This window comes from Chrysemys picta, chromosome 18, assembly GCF_011386835.1.
Source record: "Chrysemys picta bellii isolate R12L10 chromosome 18, ASM1138683v2, whole genome shotgun sequence".
Classification (NCBI taxonomy): domain Eukaryota; kingdom Metazoa; phylum Chordata; order Testudines; family Emydidae; genus Chrysemys; species Chrysemys picta.
In genome coordinates this window covers 17112221-17131454 of record NC_088808.1, presented here as the reverse complement: position 1 = coordinate 17131454, position 19234 = coordinate 17112221, and the positions used below count along the sequence as shown (strand labels likewise).

Here is a 19234-nt window from a genome sequence, read left to right as displayed (position 1 = left end):
CTTTCAGAAACCCGAAGGACTTGTTCTGCAAAGAAAATCGTTCATGGAAAGTAATCAAAACCAGGTGTTTATGTGAGACCAGAACATTTTTTAGCGTGGAAGGGGTGGGGCGGATGGATCATTTTCGTCTGGACGTACATACAAGTTAGTTTACCAGAAGTAAAGTAAAGCACGGCAGTATCCACTTGAAGCAAAGCCTTTGTGGAACCTGAGTAAGTATGAAAGAGTTGTTCGCTATTTTTCTGTCATTTTGGAGGCTGGCGTGGAATAGTGCATTAATTATATCTTTCCCGGGCTTGGTTTCACTTTCTTTGGCATTGAGTTTTGCTGCCCTTTGGCCCTAACGGGATGAACGGGTATATGACCAGGATGGTGAATGTTTCACACACAATGGACCAGATTCTGAACTCTGCTTATTCCAGTGTAAATCCGAAGGAACGCCACTGAATGAAGTTACTCCAGATTCAGAGTAAAACTGAGCTGGGAACCTGGCCCAATGAACTCATTGTGTTGCTATGTATGGACTCTTTCAAGGGAAAGTGTAGGGATTTATTTCATAAAGAGATATTTTAGAGGTGTGTGGTGTTTACTAAAAAAATTAGTTAAATCTGAGCTTAAATATTCACAGCACACACAACTACATGCATTTTTCACAGTACATTAATTCAGCTAGTGAGACTTACGGTAGCTGTCCCCTCTAGATGCTCTGGTGAGGGGCACAGTAGAAATATCTATGTCTGACAGCCGGCCTTACACTTCCTAAGTTAAATTCTCCACATAAAATTGCCATTGAATCAGTTGAGCAGATGCTTCCTGGGCTTTATTTGCAATGAATTAAACACAGGCTATGAGGGAGTGGATGACTGAGCGGAATGGGAGGGCGATATGGAGCCTTCTGTCTTCAACTTACTGCTTCAAACCCTGTCCAGTTTGGCTTTTGAGTTAGGTGGGGCGTCAGTCTAATTCCCAGCGGGCAGGTGGGTGTGACGGGTTCGGTCACAGAGACCGCCTTGGGACTGTCACCTGACATGCTGAGATTACCTCTGAGCCCATTTTCCCTGCCAACTTGGGACTCCAGAACCCTGCCTTGTTGAGCCAGACATGCTAGCCTGCTGCAACACAGACCCTGGGTCCGGTCCACACCCCCAAAGCTGCAGACTTAACTGAAAACAGCTCAGTCAGTTACCTGTGTCCAGTACCCAGTTCCCAATGGGATCCAACCCCCAAATAAATCCATTTTACTCTGTATAAAGCTTATAGATTGGCTTTTGAGTTTGGTGGGGTGTCAGTCTAATTCCCAGTGGGCCAGTGGACACCTCAGAAAAGCTACCACCACAATCACCGTGAACTTCCTCCCATTGCCCTCCCCACAGCAGAGAGGCCAAGGCTGTATGGGCAGAGGTGCCTTGGCAGGGCATTGTGTGTGGAGGTCATATGGCCTGTGGTGCGCACACCTTGCATGGAAAGAAGGTGGTGAGCTGAGTAATTCCTGGTGACTGAGTTGTGGGGAGACTGTGTGGGACTGTAGACTGCAGGAGTGATGTCCCAGCCCCCAGTGAAGTTAATGGGACCATTGCCACTGATTTCACGGGGGTCAGGAGTTTAGTTTAGGCCGCAGTGAGCCGCGAGAATGCCCACTGTTGCACAGCATAAATCTAATAGTCGTGGGATTCTAGCAACGGTCCTGTGAAAACACCACATGGACACACGAGTTTGAAAGGCCTCCTCCTAATCTTTTATCCATCAATGTCACTGGAGTTGAAGGTGCTGAGGACTGGGCTCCAAACCAGCCTCGCAGTGTCTTCCTGTTCCGCTGCTCTGACCACATGGCCTCTGATGTGGCTTCCCCTTTTTCTCTGCAAAGAGTCCAGACTGCTAATCTTCAAAGCACCTCCTGACTGTGCCCCTGCTTATCTCCAGCGCTGCCCTCCTTCTTTCTCTCTCTCTCTCTCGTCCCTTCTTCCATGCCGCCTGGTTAACTGCTGCTAAGCAGCCCACTACTTCCTGCCTGCTACAAGCTCCTGGAACCCCGCAGGTTCTGTGACCCATCCAAGCTCCCGTGATCAAACCACAGGCTGGTTGGCCTGTGCTGTATTGTTCTGTCTCATAGCCACTTGTGCCTTAACTGTAGGGTGACCTTATTTGTGGGGAAGGTCACCTTTTTGGTTAGCAGACTTTGTCTAATGGAAAGCACCATGTGCCCTTAGAGCTCATCATAAGGCTTTGGAGTGGATGGGCGGGAAGGCCTCTCTGGTCCATCCAGTGCTATGTGTTATGAGGATTATACACAGCACTCAGAGCGTCGGAAGGGCGTTTTCATCAGAGTCACTCCAATAAATGCAAGTCATCTCTGTTAGTATGAAACATGGTCGTTTCAGTCAAGTCAAAAATTACTTATACGAGTTAGATGTCTTCGAATCACCAGGGCCTGATGAAATGCATTCTAGAATACTCAAGGAGCTGACTGAGGAGATATCTGAGCCATTAGCAATTATCTTTGAAAAGTCATGGAAGACGGGAGACATTCCAGAAGACTAGAAAAGGGCAAATATAGTGCCAATCTATAAAAAGGGAAATAAGGACAACCCAGGGAATTACCCAGACCAGTCAGCTTAACTTCTGTTCCCCAGAAGATAGTGGAGCAAATAATTAAGAAAGAACAAATCATGTCAAACCAACCTGACAGCTTTCTTTGACAGGGTAACAAGCCTTGTGGATAGGGGGGGAAGCGGTAGATGTGGTATATCTTTTGATACTGTCTTGCATGACCTTCTCATAAACAAACTAGGGAAATACAACCTAGATGGAGCTATTATAAGGTGGGTGCATAACTGGTTGGAAAATCGTTCCCAGAGAGTAGTTATCAGTGGTTCACAGTTGTGATAAATTAATTGGGGGGGTAGCTCCCTTTTATGGACACCCAGCCAGCCAGTTAGCTATAAAGTCCCTCTTGGTGTCTGTTCTTTGCTTGCCTTACCTGTAAAGGGTTAAAAAAAAAAGTCCCCCAGGTAAAGGAAAGGGAGTGGACACCTGACCAAAAGAGATAATGGGAAGGCTAGAGCTTTTTAAAATGGGGAAAAAAGCTTTCCCTTTGTCTCTCTGTTGTTCTCTCTTGGCTGAAGAGATGGGGCAGCAGGAATGCTGTGTAAAGTTTGGATCAGGTATGAAAAATCATCTTCCTTACCTAGAAGGATTCATTGGGACAGGGAATGTTTAGATAGACGCGATCAGGTTTATTTCTTTATTTTGGCTTGTGGACTTCCTCTGTGCTAAGCGGAGGTATTTTTGTTTTCTTTTGTAACATTAAGCTGGACCCCAGGGAGCCAGGCCTGGTGTTTAACCCCTTTTCAGTTGCTCTGTAAAATCTAGCAATAGCCTGATTTTCCAGATGTGTTTCTTCTTTTTTTAAATAAAATTTACCTTTTTTAAGAACCTGATTGGTTTTGTGTCTTAAAAAGTCTGTGCGTGTTTTTCACTTAGTTGGTGGTAACAGCTGGGTTTCCCTTTTGTTTGTTTTCTTCCTAACTGTCAGAGTGGTTAAGCACTGGAATAAATTGCCTAGGGAGGTTGTGGAATCTCCATCATTGGGGATTTTTCAGAGCAGGTTGGACAAACACCTTTCAGGGATGGTCTAGATAATACTTAGTCCTGTCTTGAGTGCAGGGGACTGGACTAGATGACTTCTCGAGGTCCCTTCCAGTTCTATGATTCAGTGCCTTTTGGTTGTACTATCTAAGAGCCTGACTGGGCCCCTCCTGCCCACATTCACTGAGTAGTACCTTACTGCAGGAATATTTCCTTGCAATGTTGCCAGCCATGAAGTTTCAAAAATCATGAGTTAGACCGCCGCAAAAATCATTAGATTGGCTCAAAAATAAATCTTTTGGGGGCTTTTGATTTGCCTTCTAGTCTTGGAGCCCTTAGGGGAGTCATGTTTTCAAGCTTTCTTTGCAATCAAGAGAGACAGCTTACTTTTTTAAAAACATGCAAGCTGAGATTCTCACCTCATCACAGGACTCCAGGAGCTGAGGCTTGCAGAAAAACACAAGACTCGTCATAAAATCGCACGAGTTGGCAACACTGCACTGGACTCCTGGCAATGCTGAGCATTATGCTCTGTAGTGTTTGCAGGATTGGGCCCTGCTGTTATTGTTATGGGCTGGCCTGCAAACTGCACTGCCCCAGAAATAGCTTCAGAGACACCCCAGTTAGGCACAAATCCCCTAGTGCTCGCCTCTTGCACTGGGGCAGGGAGGTAAACCGTCTGCTACAACTTCTCCAGCCCCCAGCTCCAGCCAGCTCTGTGAATGGGCCTGGGGAGGTATTGTTCTGCCTCTGTATGCACAGCTGCCTATTTTTGGAGGGAGGCAGTGCACACAGTCCTTGCTTCCTCCCCCTCTCCCCGAGCTCCCTACCAGCAAACCTGGAGCTACAATCCAAGCAGGTCTTACCCAGCCATGCTCCCCTACTCCCCTGCCTGGCTACATAAGAACCAGCCAAAAACCTAGCGCTATAACCATTTAAAAAAACACGTGTTCAGTCTTTGTACCCAGCAGCTTTGCCTATGCTCTGTGACTGCCTGCTGCGTGCCTTTGCCACCCTCCCTCTGCTCCCGTCCTCCAGTAGCTTAATGAGGCTACAGAAAAAAATCTTTGCACTGGGTAGGCCCTGGATAAATATAGTGCGTCATTCTCCCGGGCTGTCGGGCCGTCATCGTTTCCCAGCACGACGTTAAAACATGGAACAGGCTGAAAATTGTTGCTCTGGAGATGAGACGTCTTATGCCAAGACTAATCCTGGGCTGAGTGTTTACCCTTGGTGGGTAGTTGTTATTCCCCCTCTAGACACCTTGGCTGCAATGCAGTCCCCGGAAACAACCGCGGCTGCAATGCAGCAGCACTCCGTGCTCTGTTACCACTGTAATCAGGAGAGGCAGGTCTGAGCACAAGAGAACAGCCAGAAGGGAAGGGCTGATAGAAAAGCTGGTTTAGTTCCTACTTGGGGATCTGCAGAACGCTCAGGTAAGCGTCCGGAATTGCCAAACGTGAATCTATTAGGATTTTAAATGTCAGGATGCCCTGATTTTTCTTTATTGGGAATTGGTGCCATTTCTTGGCAAGCGCTAACTCCTCCTGTCAGGATACTATGGAGATGGGCACCATAGAAATGTGTGTATGATAATAAAGAAACTTCAACTGCTTTCTGCTCCCCATCTTGTAGGAGTGAAATTAGAAATGGTCAGATACTGAGGAGTGCATCTAGTGCATCGCCCACTCTCCCCTGGGCCCGTGCAGGATGGATCCCCGTTGTACATTCTCCAGTGCCGTGTGGGCAGGTGATATCCAAGCACTGTTTACAGCTAAGGGGCAGCTCCATGGTCAGTCCCCAGCAGAGGCCGCTCTGGGCATAGGCAAGCTGGGCAGCTGTCTGGGGCAGCAGATTCATCAGCAAGTTGAGATGTGACCCACCGGGCACTAGTTGTCTGTGTGCCCCCTGCTGATGCACATTAACAGTTCATTAAAGCACTTTGAGATGGTCCCTCCATAGTGCCTCCCAGGCCATCGGTTGCTTTCTCTAGTGTCCTGCCCCATCTACCCCCTATGTCCTATTCCCCCACCCCATCTGCCCCATGATCTGCTCTCTGCCCCGTTTTCCTAGCCTCCGTGTCCTAGTCTCTCCCTACCCCATTTGCCCCTCACTACATCCTGAACCCCACCCTCTGTGTCCTGGTCTCCCCCCGGTCCCCATCCCTACCCCATGTCCAGACTCTAGTCCCCCTGTATTATCCCCCCATTGTTCCCCCATGTCTTGCATCCCCCGCTTCTCCCAGCTGCATGATGGGAACTCTCCACCCTGTGACTTGGTGCAGTTCCACCTGCACTAGTGTTGCCAGGAGTCCGGTGTTCAACCGGAATGCCCAGCCGTAAAGGGACCCCGGTGGGTCTGGTTGGCACCACAGACCAGGCTGTTAAAAGTCTGCTCAGCGACACAGCAGGGCTAAGGCAGGCTCCCTGCCTGTCCTAGGTCCGCGCGGCTCCCGGAAGTGGCCACCAGGTCTCTGCAGCCCCGAGGCACATGGGCGGCCAGGGAGGCTCCACACGCTACCCCGTCCTGAGTGCCGGCTCCACAGCTCTCGGTGGCCAGGGGGCTGCAGGGACCTGGCGGCTGCTTCCTGGGAGCTGCAGTAAGCACCGCCAGGACCCCGGACCCCAAACCCCCTGCCCCAGCCCAGTGAAAGTGAGTGAGGGTTGGGGAGAGCGAGCGACAGAGAGATGGGGGATGGAGCGAGTGATGATGGGGCCTCAGAGAAGGGGTGGGGGTCTCAGGACAGGGGGCAGGGCAGGGGTGTTCGTTTTGTGCCATTAGAAAGTTGGCAACCCTAACCTGCACTGTAGGGTGTTTGGATTGACACCCAGAGGGATGTCTTGGGATGGGGTTGCCAGAGCCCACCTGGGGATGGTGCAGCAGATGGAGCCGAACGCTGCGAGTCCCAGCCTATGGTGCTCTTGGGGGCAGATCTGTAATGTGGGCCTGGTTAGGGCTGCTGGCTCCTTTGGGGCCCCAGTGGCAGGGTCCTTCCAGAGAAGGAGGAGTTTGCTGCTATATTTGCCGCTCTGTCACCCTGAAAGAGAACCGACTGGGGGTGGGGACAGGGAGCTGCAGGGTTCACGTCTGTCTGCATGAGGCATCCTCTTTGAAACGTGGGTGCTGTTTTAAAGGAACCACTTTGGTCCCATCCACATTTCTACCAGATCCCGGGTGTGAGCAGGGGTCGCTTACCCACCCACCCACTAGGCTAGGACTGTAGCCAGGTTTAACACCACCATTTGATCCAGTTTGTGTGGACCAGACTTGAGGGGGCTCCGCCCCTTACATTCCTGCTGGGGTCTATGTCCCTGATCTCTGGGCCTCACACACAATTGTATAAACCTGGCACCCATGTTAAAGAACTGCCAATGCTCACAGGGTGCGCACTGTCTAATAGAGGGGGGCAGCACACTGAAGTCCTGTCTACAGGCCTGCCGGCAGGGGGTGCTGGGGGAGAGGGCAAAGGGGGCAATTGCTCAGGGGCCCGGGCGATTTAAAAGGTTGATTGTCTGGGGCGGCTACGGGGGAGGGATAGCTCAGTGGTTTGAGCATTGGCCTGCTAAACCCAGGGTTGTGAGTTCAATCCTTGAGGGAGCCACTTAAGGATCTGGGGCAAAATCAGTACTTGGTCCTGCTAGTGAAGGCAGGGGGCTGGACTCGATGACCTTTCAAGGTCCCTTCCAGTTCTAGGAGACAGGATATCTCCATTCATTCAGACAGCAGCATGCTGGGCTGCCAAGCCAGGAGGGAAGTGCCTTGTGTTGCCCCAGATCAGACCTTCCAGCTGATTAAGGAGTGACTCAGGGTTGTGTCAGGGCTACAGAGACATTAGAGATCCATTATTATCTAGTGTGTATTACAGCTCTCATCTGTTCCATATTACAGGGTGTTACCTTGACTATGGCAGACCCCAATTTGCCTTCATCTCCTATGCACCTGTGCTGGGATCTTTCTGCCAGGGGCAGTTATGGGCCCGTGGAAGTTGGTGTCTACATTCTACAGTGATGACTACATTAGCTGTACCTACCCTCTGATATCACTGAGTCCAGCTGCTTACTAAGCCTCAAAAAGAGATTTGAGCTTTATCTGAACAAGTGGCTTCATGCAGGTTCGGATAAAATTAGGAGTGCTATCAACCCTCAGGCTTCAGGACATAAGCAAATGAGCCAGGATCAGGAAAAACGAGGAGGCCTTGTGGCATCTTAGAGGACCTTATATATAAATATACAACACATGAAAAGATGGGAGTTGCCTTACCAAGTGGGGAGTCAGTGCTAACGAGGCCAATTCAATTAAGGTGGATGTGGCCACAATAGTCTATTACAGTATAATTAGCCAGGGCGTTGTGCCCATAGTGAGGTTTCTCTGATACAGCTTGGGAAGACTGCTGTAGAGACTAGCTGGACTCTCGGTCTGTTGCCGTCCAATCCCTGCTAGATGCCTGGCCTCAGAGAGGATGAATTAGAACTGTGAGATAAAATGAGCTGTCGAGCATTTCATGCTTCCCTGTATGTCCCTTGCTGTGGGAGCTCTATACCCGGTTTGAAGACCAGTGCCTAATTTTTTGTCCATGGCCAACTAAGAGCTGCTGGGAATGGAAATTTGTCTTTTTTTTTTGCTCCACTTTAGGAGACATGACTTGCTGGAAAGTGGTGAAATCTGTTCTCATACTCTGCCTAATCCTCATTCCCATATTTGTCTGGTAAGTATCTACTGCTGGCCTTACTTTCCCACTGACAGACTCTAGGAATGCTCACAGGTAAACACTGCTAGTGATGCATCACAAATCACTTGGAGGGAGACTAGGTATTTTTATTATTACTATTTATACTTTGCAGGTATTTCTGGCCCTGGTATAATGGCTGTCATGCACCATTCCGGAAGGGGCTGTATGTCACCAGTGGGGAAGGGAGCCCTATATATTTAAATGGTTTGCAGTCTGTAAAACACTTTGATGTAAATAATAATAATACTTATCCCTTATGTTAAAGCTGGATCCTACTGGACATCAGCCGTTCATGATGCCCTTTCACATCTGAACCGCAGTAAATTATAGTCCAAACATAATTTGGGGTATATCCCTGTCCTCTGCATCAGCTGGTGAATTGGCTAGATAACCTAGCAGGCCTTCTCAGTCTCTGTGCAGGATTCTGAGAAAACCTTTGAAAATCCTGTCAAGTGCTGGAAAATGTCTTCCTATCTTTTAATGATTTCTCCTGTTACTTGCAGGATGACAGTCTGGAATGGGCCAGTCCACTACCTTCCATACTACCTTCCTTGCCCAGAAATCTTGTAAGTATCCTGTCTGAGACAGAGCTGAAATGAGGATTTACCTAAAGTCACACACTGAGTCTTGGCAGAGCTGGGACTAGAACTGAGATCATCTAGTTCCTGGTCCTCTTCTCTGCCAACTGGATTATTATTATTTATTATCTATATTGCTGCAGTGCTTAGGAGTCCTAGTCTTGGAGCAGGACCCCATTGTGCTAGGTGCTGTACGAACACAGAACAAAAAGATGGCCCCTGTCCTAAAGAGCTTAGGCCCAGGACCGGTAGTTAGGCCACTTACTTCCATTGATTTCAATGCGAGTTAGGAGCCTAAATACCTTTGTGAAGCTGGGCCTTACATCTAAGTAACCATAGGACCATAGTGGCCTTCTGTCCTTAGTCAGTGGCCTTAGACAATATCATTCCCCACCCCGTGTCACCGTCTATTGTTCTTGTTGAAGATCCCATTACTTAGAAATGGGAAACACTACATTCTGTAGAGAGAATAAGAATTTAGACATTTCAGGTTGCTTCTCAATACACCCAGCTTGAAACATTCACTGTCCATTAAGATGTATACGCCTCTGCAAGCCATTTTATACTGGGATCTGTTCCAGCTGATGGACTAGCTCCCTTCCCTTTTCTTTCTTTAACAGGTCATGTATTCATAGTTTAATAAAGGCACAGAGAGCTGCGTGCAATCACTCTGCCGCTCCCTCGCCTGTAGTTCCCCATCTCCCTCTGGTATTTTTTTGTTTTACACGCCATAACCATGTTATTTGGCTCTGTAAAGCAATTTGGGAGACAGAGTGTACGAAATCAAGCAGTTCTGAATGGCTACAAACAGTGCCAACCTGCTGCGTGAGCTCAGCATCTGCCCATGTTACCTTTAAACAAATCTAGTGCCGCGGGTGGTGAAAGGAAATCAAACCGAGGGCATTTTGGGTAAGCCGTCAGGTAATGAAATCCAAGTAGGCTGTGAATCTGTGGCTTCGTGATGCTGGAAATCACCCCAGGCTGCTTTGTAAATAGGTTTGATGCTGGCTGCAGCAATGCAAGGTGCTGACCACATGACAATGAAAGCTGTGCTAGCCCAGGGCAGATGCAGTTAGGCAGTGATCCATCAGTTCTCAGAAATATAGGGGCAGGTTCTCTGCTGCCTCTCCTGAGGGGTCTAGAGCGGGGGTAGGCAACCTATGGCAGGCGGGCCGAAGGCGGCACGCCAGCTGATTTTCAGTGGCACTCACACTGCCCAGGTCCTGGCCAACGGTCCGGGGGGCTCGGCATTTTAATTTAATTTTAAATGAAGCTTCTTAAACATTTTAAAAACCTTATTTACTTTACATACAACAATAGTTTAGTTATATATGACAGACTTATAGAAAGAGACCTTCTAAAAACGTTCAAATGTATGACTGGCACGCGGAACCTTAAATTGGGGTGAATAAATGAAGCCTCGGCGCCCCACTTCTGAAAGGCTGCCGACCCCGATCTAGAGCATAGCACCTGTGGGGGAGAGGGCAGGGTAAAGGTGGTTATAAGCTGCCCTCGTGCACCCTCGTTCTGGGCAGCTGCAGGGGCCAGGATGCCCCTGACATAAGTTAGAGCAGCTCTGGGGTCTCGAAGCCTCCCCATGGCTGTCTGTGGCCTGGATGCTCTGGGCGTGCCCCATGCCTGCTTCCTATGACAGAGCCTGCAGTGGAGCGGGGGGTAGTGGAGGGCTGTCTACATCGGCCCTCTGCTGCTCCTGTGGCCAGTGGAATTCTCCTGCAGCGCCTCGACAGTCCGAGCCGGAGCTAGAGTCAGCACTGATCAGAATCTATAGTTTTCTGTTTTGTCTTCCCTCCATTACAGGTTAGAATTTAGCTTTGATTTTGTGTAGCTGCCTGGTGCTGCTGGGATCTGTAAACGAAGCGGGATTCTTCGTGCCCCTTAAGTTCTCGCCAGTAATGAAGAACTGGAACTTTGGTGTCCCGTAGTGTTGTTGGTGCAGAGGAGAAGCCGGTACTCGCTCTCCTGGTGCTGCAGGGCTAAGAGGAGGACAAATGTCCTTTGGTCAGCAGATGGGAAGTGCTGAGTAGCACTTCCGCTAGCGTTCCAAGGGGGCTTCAGGGGGAACGCTTGTGTACGTGTGACTGCACGTGAGTCAGGCTCGGATTCCCTGGCCCAACTCGCCTCCCTTTACATCACAAACCCCGTCTCTCCCCAGGTGAAAATTCCTCCAGTAGTGGGGGGTGCCCCAGTGAGTACAGAGCCAGCGATGTGCAGTGCACTCTGACAGTCCCTTGCTAGCCTCTATTCCATTGGCTTATTGCCCTGAGGCTCTAGCCTTCTCCTGATTTCCCCAGAGAATCTGGGAGCTGTAAAGGACTCCCTGAAAGCCCCCTGTCTCTCCCACCCCATGGGGTTGCGTAGCGAGATGCCATTTTAAAGGAGTGGTTTCTCTAACTGCTCTTGAAGCTTTACCTAGGGAGGCAATGCGCACAGCCCACCACCAGGCAATGCAGTGTGGGGGGTAGGAGCAACCAGGGCCTGTGCTTTGACGAGTATTTGGTGCAAGGACCGATCCTGAAGCTGACCTGCCCTGTCGTGTCAAGGAGAATGTACAGACCTTTCCCTCTTTCCTTCTTCTCGTGCAGCTCCATGAAACTACAATATGCAGAAGAGAAGCCCGCCCAGCTTTTCCCCGAGTAAGCACCAATCTTTGTAACGTCTCCCCTTTGAAATGCTTTTCCTCCCCTCCAGGCCTAATCCTCCATTATTCAGTGGGTTTTTGTTCTCCTCTGCAGGCTATCTTATCCTCAGCCCAGATCACTGGATCAGAAGTAAGTTTCCTCCCAGGACAGCCTGATTCTGCGACCCCCACACCCCCTGATGCGAGTAGCACCACTGACCTCAATTTGGGGTGCTTGGGGGGTCTCTCGGGATCGGACCCTTTAAGATGATGGGTCGGTTGTAATACCCTTAATCGCACTGAATATATGAGTAGGCTAATTGAAGTTAATGAGGCTACTTGTGGAGCAAGATACTACTCAACATGAGTCACGGTAACAGAATACAGCCTCATGACGACGAATGGATGGCTGTGTTTCATCCCCAGGCTGATGCATGATTTTCCAAGTAGTTTGGTGTTTGGTGTCTTTGGCCCCATTCTCTTTTAATCCTCCCCCATTAGCCAATGAGGAATGACTAGTTAGGTGCTCAGATGCTACAGTGATGGGCAACAGTATAAAACCCCAAGAGAGGAAGTTTCAATTCCCTTTGGGTACATCATTAGGATTTGGAAGGATCCTTGCAGTGCATTTCCAGAGTGATGACTTACCAGATGGAAAAGTGCAGTCACTAATCTCCCCCTGGCTTCCCCTCTGCAGGAGTAGGCCCAACCGGAGCAGTGTGTCTGACGCTCCTAACAAGTTCCCTTCATTAGACACCATTTTAATGTGTGTTTGTGTGTATTCATCCATGTTTGCATCCCAATTGCTGTTTTGCTAGGATACATTGGGCCTAATTCTCCTCTCACTCATGCTGGTGTAAATTGAGAGTGACTGCAGTGAAGTCAATGGAGTTATATTGGTGTAAGTGAGAGGAGAATCTGGCCCATTGTATTTTATAGCAGCTTTAGGTGTGAAATGTTTCCGAGGGGGGAGGGGAGCTAATTAGTGGTTACACATGCTACCCTGGGTGTATAAATACCATGGAGAATGAGTCACCCAGAGAGATCCAGTGAAGCCCTTTGTAACGAAAGAAAATGTGATACAAGGGATAAACTTACTCCCAGGGTGTCCAAAAATAAGACTGCTGGTAACTGATCTGGAAAGAGAAGATCTTGATTCAATTAATGTGTTTTCTACATACAAAACCAAATTCTATTCTTTCGCCCCCATCAGTTCCTGACTTGATTTTTGTCTCGATAGCTTTAGACTCCCATAACGTACAAGGAAGTCACCCTCAAGGCTCCTCAAACATTGTGTCCAGTCAGACTGTAGTTCAGCTGCAGCGGAGTCAATGTAAAACACAGGCCACCAAGCTATTCCCCTGGTTCCTTGAACCCAGCTGACATTCCCTCTGTGGCCTTAGGGGATCTGGGCTGGAAGGTGGGGTTGGGAAGACAGCTGCATATTGGCATAGTCCCAAAACATGACCAAACAAGGCTTCTGTTAAGTCTCGGCAACAAATAGCTGTGGGGCATAGTCTGGAGAAGATTCTGGCAGGCCAGGGCCAGGCCAGCATCATAAAACATGTCTCATTAAACACTCCAGAGCCTTTGCAAACAGCCCTTAGTATAGGAAGAAGGATAAAATGTAAATGAACTACTGCAGTCAGGAGTAACAGGCCTCTGTTACATGTGCATGAGATGCTTATGCTGCCCAGGTGGAAGAGGGTATGGATTTCACGTAGCTTTGTTGCATGTCTGAATGCTGGGCCAGATATAAAAACATTAGCTATGATCCGACATATGAAAACTACATTTCCAGGCTGGGATAATACAGTGCCACACCAGATTGTCTTTTCATAACCATGGCAACGGGGCCGTTTTGTTTAATTTTAATAATTTTACATATATTTTAAATCCATATGCAGCAACCCATATAAGGCCTGCAACAAATATAAGGAGGGTATGCGTGGCCTCCCCCTGTATGGAGTTCGGTGGCCCTGTGCAGAGATCCCATGGACTTACGTACAACATAAGTGGAGTATGGACCTTTTGCTGGCCCCTCTGTATAGGACTGGATTTCGCCCTAGGAGCAGAAATTCAAAGCCTGATGTAGCCTGCTCTGAGTCCTCATGCAATGAGGTGATGGAAATAGCTGGAGAGACTCATACAGTCATGAATAAGGCTGCGTCTCCGTCACAGAAGTCATGGATTCCGTGACTTTCCGTGACTTTTGCAGCAGCCAGTGTGGCTGGCTGCCCGAATACTCAGGCAGCCCCTGGGCCAGAAGCAGCAGCAGTTTAGGTGTGGGAGGGGGCTCAGGGTTGGGGGTTCAGGGCAGTGGTTACTTGGGGGGAGGGGGAAGGCTCCCTGTCCATGACTTTTACTAAAAATACCCGTGACTAAAACATAGCCTTAGTTATGAAGCCTCCAGGCTGTTGTGAGGGAAAACTCACAATGGGTGAGACTGGCACGTTTCATGTACAGTGGAACTTGAAGGGTTAACTATTGACTTCACACATGCATTATCCAGCATCTCTTTCACGGCTATACTGGGCTCAGACCAAAGGGGACTGTTTCCTTTTGTTTACCGCCCTTCTCTTCTTCCTTCAGGCGCCTGGATGTGCTGACTCTCACGCCTTGGCTGGCCCCCATTGTTTGGGAAGGAACTTTCAATTCTGAACTCCTGGACAGTGCCTACAAGCCATTGAACCTCACCATAGGGGTGACAGCCTTTGCCATTGGCAAGTAAGTGTCGCCCAAAGGCTCTGGTTCGTGAGGCAAAAGGCTCCTCCCAGCCAGCATTGTCCCCAGCATTGGTCCTGCCATAGATTGGTGCCCTGCGGGTGTGGAGCAGTGAGACCAAGAGGGTGGAATTAAAGGAGTTGTTCAGGGAAGAGAGAGCAGACTAACACGGTCAGGAACAACCTTTTATGCAGGTTCAAGTTTCCCCTTCATAAAAGTAAGGGCCTTGTAGCCTGTTGGTAGCAGTGGCACTGGCTAGAGCCTGGACTGGTGGACTCAGCTAGAAATAGGCATCATCATAGTAATACCTAGCTCTTCTATCACAGTTGTCATCAGTAGATCACAAAGGACTTTATGCCATTACCCATTTTACAGATGGATAAACTGAGGCATAGTGTGGGGAAATGACTTGCCCAAGGTCACCCAGCAGGCTAGTGACAGAGCCAGGAGTCTGGTCACCCTACTCAGACTTGATCATCTCCAGAGGCTGGCGTGCAATAACCTACCTTGTCAGCCATCAACCCCCAATTTTAGAGAATCCCAGGAACATCAGATGCAATGTCACGCAGGCTTTAAATTAAACGTGTGGTTTTGGTGCTGAGTGTAAGTCAAATGACTCCCCAGTGACTTCCCCCATCTGCCAAACTGGAACCATGCGGGTGATCATTAGACAGTCTGAGAAGAGACCCCTTCTGTGATGGAAAGACCTGCTGCATGCTCTAAGCCAGGAGCGTGTCTCACCTCTGCCCCATACGATCATTTACAGCCCCACAGATCAGATTGATGATGTGTACAGTGCAATGGAGGTGCAATTGCAGTATGTGTAGACACCCAAGCTAGCTTTAGTCAGGCTAGCTCGGGTGCTAATAGCAGTGAAGCTGTGGAGCACGGGCTGTAGTTGGCTTCTTGGCTGGCGAGTGCATGCTGCAGCCCGTGCTGCCGCAGCTTTGCTGCTGTTGGGACCTGAGCTAGCTAGATTAAAGCTTGCTCATGTATGTCTACACATGTGGCAGTCACACGTCTGACTGTAGTGTAGACATACCCTAAATGGCCACACAGGCTGTAAGGCCACAGAGAAGCACAGTCAGCAATTTTAAAAGCCTATCCTAGATTCTCTGTAAGAATAGCAAGAGCTGGGACATGTGGGATTTCTAGTTCACTTCAGGTAGTTGACTGGCCAACGCATGTTCTTTATTGTCTCTCTGCCCTCAGCTAAAGTAGTGCTATTCCAACCCATTGCACTTGTAACGTGCCCATCGTTATAGCAGTATCTAGGCAAAACTCTTCCTACCACATCAGACTGTCTAATAAACCTGGGCCATGGCCCCTCTGCCCTATGGTGCTATTCATCAATGCCTTTGTGTCTGCACAGGTACACCATGTTTGTGGGCCGCTTCGTGGAGTCGGCGGAGAAGCTTTTCATGAAGGGCTATCGGGTGAACTATTACATCTTCACCAACGACCCCCAGGTGATCCCCAGAGTCCAGCTGCAGCCCGGCCGGAGTCTCAGCATCGTCCCCATCAAAAAATACTCTCACTGGCAGGAGATTTCCATGCGCAGGATGGAGGCGATAAACAGGCACATCGCAGAGGTGAGCCATCGGGAGGTGAACTACCTCTTCTGCCTGGACATCGACATGGTGTTTCACAACCCATGGGGGGTGGAGACTCTGGGCGAGATGGTAGCGGCCATACACCCTGGGTACTACAACGTCCCTCGCAGCCAGTTCCCTTATGAGAGGAGGAGCTCTTCCGCTGCCTTCATCCCTGACAGCCAGGGGGACTTCTACTATGCAGGGGCCGTCTTCGGCGGGCTGCTCAAGCAGGTGTACGAGTTCACCAGGGCCTGCCACATGACCATCCTGGCAGACAAAGCCAATGGGATCATGGCGGCCTGGCAGGAGGAGAGCCACCTCAACAAGCGCTTCTTTTCCCACAAGCCCTCAAAGCTCCTCTCCCCGGAGTACGTGTGGGATGACACCAAGCCCAAGCCGCCTGAGGTGCGCCTGATACGCTTCTCCACAGTGAATAAGGACTACAAGGAGATACGGGACTGATGTCAGGCCCTCTTGGAGGTGTCTAGCCCTCTCTTTTTTTTTTAAACCATGCAATCAGGCCCTTGACCTGCTGCCAGTGCGGGATGTGTCCCAGTCAGTGTTTTGGATTGTGGAGCTGGCACTGGGAAGGGCAGGTGGTTCTTTCAGCTCAGGGATGGTGTAAGGTACTTGTTGAGAATGGTGTGATGATGCCATAGTGCTGGTGACTCCTTGATCTACTTGATCCCTCTTCCCTTTAAATCTGGGGGCTGCCATTGCCTGGAGGGTGACCTTTTGCCAAGCGATACCAAAGTTTAGAATCCCCTGTGTGCTGGTTTAAAAGAAAAACACCCACATTGTAGTTTGGTCTGAGACTGGGCAATAAAACGACCATCACCCTTGTCAAACCTCAGCCCTGAATGGAAAGGGGCAGTTAACTTTCATGCTCCAGAAGTGTCTAATACCTTAAGCAAGGCTCAATTCGTAATTAGCCTGGGGAACTCATTGCCACAAGGTATTGTTGAGACCAGGAATTTAGCAGGATTCAAAAAAAGATTGCACATTAATCTGGATAAGGAGAATAGCCACAATTATGGTAAAAAATTTAAAAGAATAAACAAGGGGGGAATATTAAACCCTCATAGTGCAGGGCATAAACCAACCTCCAATGATTGGGGTCCTGAGGAAGCTTTTCCTGGGAGCAGGTTTTTCTTTAGTTGCCCCCCGCAGGGTTTATTGCACCTTCCTCTGAAGCAGCTGGTTCCAGCCACTGTCAGAGACAGGATACTCAACTAGCCAGAAAAATGATCTTATCCTCTCTGGCATTTCCTATGTTCCGCATATCCAGCCCAGTTTTGCGGACCCAAGAGATCTGAACAGATCAGATACAGGTCAGGCCAGCATCTGAATGTCTGTGTGCATATCTCAACCAAAGCCAACCTCTGAACCTTTTCAATGGTTCACATGTCTCTGTGGATCACTCAGTCTTCTCTGGTAAAGAAAATTTGTCATTGAGCTGTCCAGGCAGATCCCACTATTCAGTCCATTCCGGTGTTCCTAAGCACTGTGAAACAAATTGGCTAGAAGCTGCCGGGTTGCTGGAAGTAGACAGTAACATCTAATGTGTTGTAGCAAATTGGTTAATTTTGCTTTGTCTTATTAATGAAATACTGTAGTGAAAGGGCAAGTTCTACTCTGGGGCTCCCTCCTCCAGCTGAATAACCGTCCCGTGGCAGTCAGCGGAGGGGGAGTGGAGGTGGGCCGAGGTTACTATTTGTTTGACATGAGAACAAGGAGAAGCCGATCTTGTTACTGTGCAGCCTCAGAACCCGACTCTTCCTCTGGAACCAGAAGAGAAATACAACTGCAGGTAAACAACAATCACCTGCAACGGTGGCTGCCTAACTAAGGCTCAAATGCCACCCACTGGGCTGAAGCACCTGTGCCATAAGCATCTTTCAAATAGCTCCTAAGGCACGCGACCAAGGAATAACGCACGTCTTTGCCACGCTTATTTAATGTGAGCAGGGAGAGGGACCACGGGCAAGAGCAGAGAATGCTGGAGCACAGCTCTGCTCCTGCACTGGAAAGCAAGGAGGGGAGGGGGCAGAGGTGACAGGGCTAAGCTGTCTGTTTCCAAGGAAACCGTTCAAAAAAGACTCATTTGGCAGGAGAGGGAGAGAAAATGGGGAAGAGGCAGCTGGCTGCTCTTGCCGCAGATAATTGCTAAATGGCAGCGAATCAAGCGGTCCATTTCCAAAGGCGAGTGGCGTACGGGGCTATTCCAGTCTCATGTTTGCAGGCTCCGCTTGTCACTCAGGTGTGTCAGGGTGGGCATTTACCTGCTGCAATGCTTGTTAGAAAGTTCCTCGGCCTGCCCATCAAATGTATAACAACAATGGAAAACACTATCCCCCGCCCCCAATCATCGCCAGCTAAACACATTGGGCTCCCCTGTGATGCTTTCTTCATTAGTGCTTGGATGCTGAGGTGAGAGACACCTTAGAGATCTATTTGGATCCCCTATTAAAGTGCCCACTTTGGAGAATTGTGCTCCTTGTCCCTTCCTCGGATAGGGTGACCAGACAGCAAGTATGAAAAATCGGGACGGGGGTGGGGGGTAATAGGAGTCTCTATAAGGAAAAAGACCCAAAAATCGGGACTGTCCCTATAAAATTGGGACATCTGGTCACCCCACCTCGGAACTAAGCTCTGCATGGACCAGGAGGCCAAGGGAAAAGCCCCATCCTATTTCAAGCCTTAGGCCTACGCCCCTACCCCCAAGAGCTATGGCTATTATTTGTACTGCAGTCGTGCTTGGAGATCCCAACCAAGTTCAGGCCCCTTTGTGCTGGGTGCTGTACACATATGGATTAATAGGTGATCAGGCCAGAATGGACTATTGGGCTCAACTAGTCTGATCTCCTGCATACAACAAAAATTTCACCCAGTGTGGTCTGTGTCAAGCCCATAACTTGTGGTTGAGCTAGAGAGTATCTCATAGAAAGGGATCCAGTTTTGGCTTGAAGACTTAGTGATGGAGAATCCACCACTGCCCTAGGTCAGGTGTTTCATTGGTTAATTACCCTCACTGTTAAAAATGTGTGTCTTATTTCCCATTTGAATTTGTCTAGCTTCAGCCTCCAGCCATGGGATCTTGTTCTGCCTTTGTCTGTTACTTTAAAATGCCCTTTGCTATCAGAAATCTTCTCCCCTCCAAGGTTTCCAGACCGTAACCACGTCACCTCTCCATCCCCACCACACACAGCAAGAAGCAGTCCCTGCCTCAGGGCCATGCAGTGGGGATAGTAGTACCTGCTTTCATGACCGCTGCTCATGGGGCCTCAGTTAAAGGTGTCTGTATCCAACTGTTTGAGAGAAGTTGCGGTTTGCTTCCCAGTCTGCTGCCAACCTGGTGCTTCCCAGCCCTCCTCCAGCCAAATCA

General features: G+C 49.3%; 1 protein-coding gene across 6 annotated transcripts; it reads left to right on the top strand.

The window, feature by feature from the left end:
• GBGT1 (globoside alpha-1,3-N-acetylgalactosaminyltransferase 1 (FORS blood group)) lies at positions 1 to 18994 on the top strand. Of its 6 annotated transcripts, none has more exons than XM_024106050.3 (7): positions 1 to 212; positions 8218 to 8290; positions 8818 to 8880; positions 11496 to 11546; positions 11623 to 11681; positions 14123 to 14257; positions 15627 to 18994. In XM_024106050.3, exon 7 carries the CDS (start codon positions 15634 to 15636, stop codon positions 16309 to 16311), a length of 678 nt encoding a protein of 225 aa, XP_023961818.1. In that variant the 5' UTR covers positions 1 to 212; positions 8218 to 8290; positions 8818 to 8880; positions 11496 to 11546; positions 11623 to 11681; positions 14123 to 14257; positions 15627 to 15633; the 3' UTR covers positions 16312 to 18994. The 6 variants fall into 6 exon arrangements, with proteins under 6 accessions (XP_023961818.1, XP_023961817.2, XP_005293329.2 ...); XM_024106049.3 differs by having other exon boundaries at positions 73 to 212; positions 11646 to 11681; XM_005293272.4 differs by lacking the exon at positions 1 to 212 and adding an exon at positions 4889 to 5021 and having other exon boundaries at positions 11646 to 11681.
• Positions 18995 to 19234: the final 240 nt, after the last annotated feature.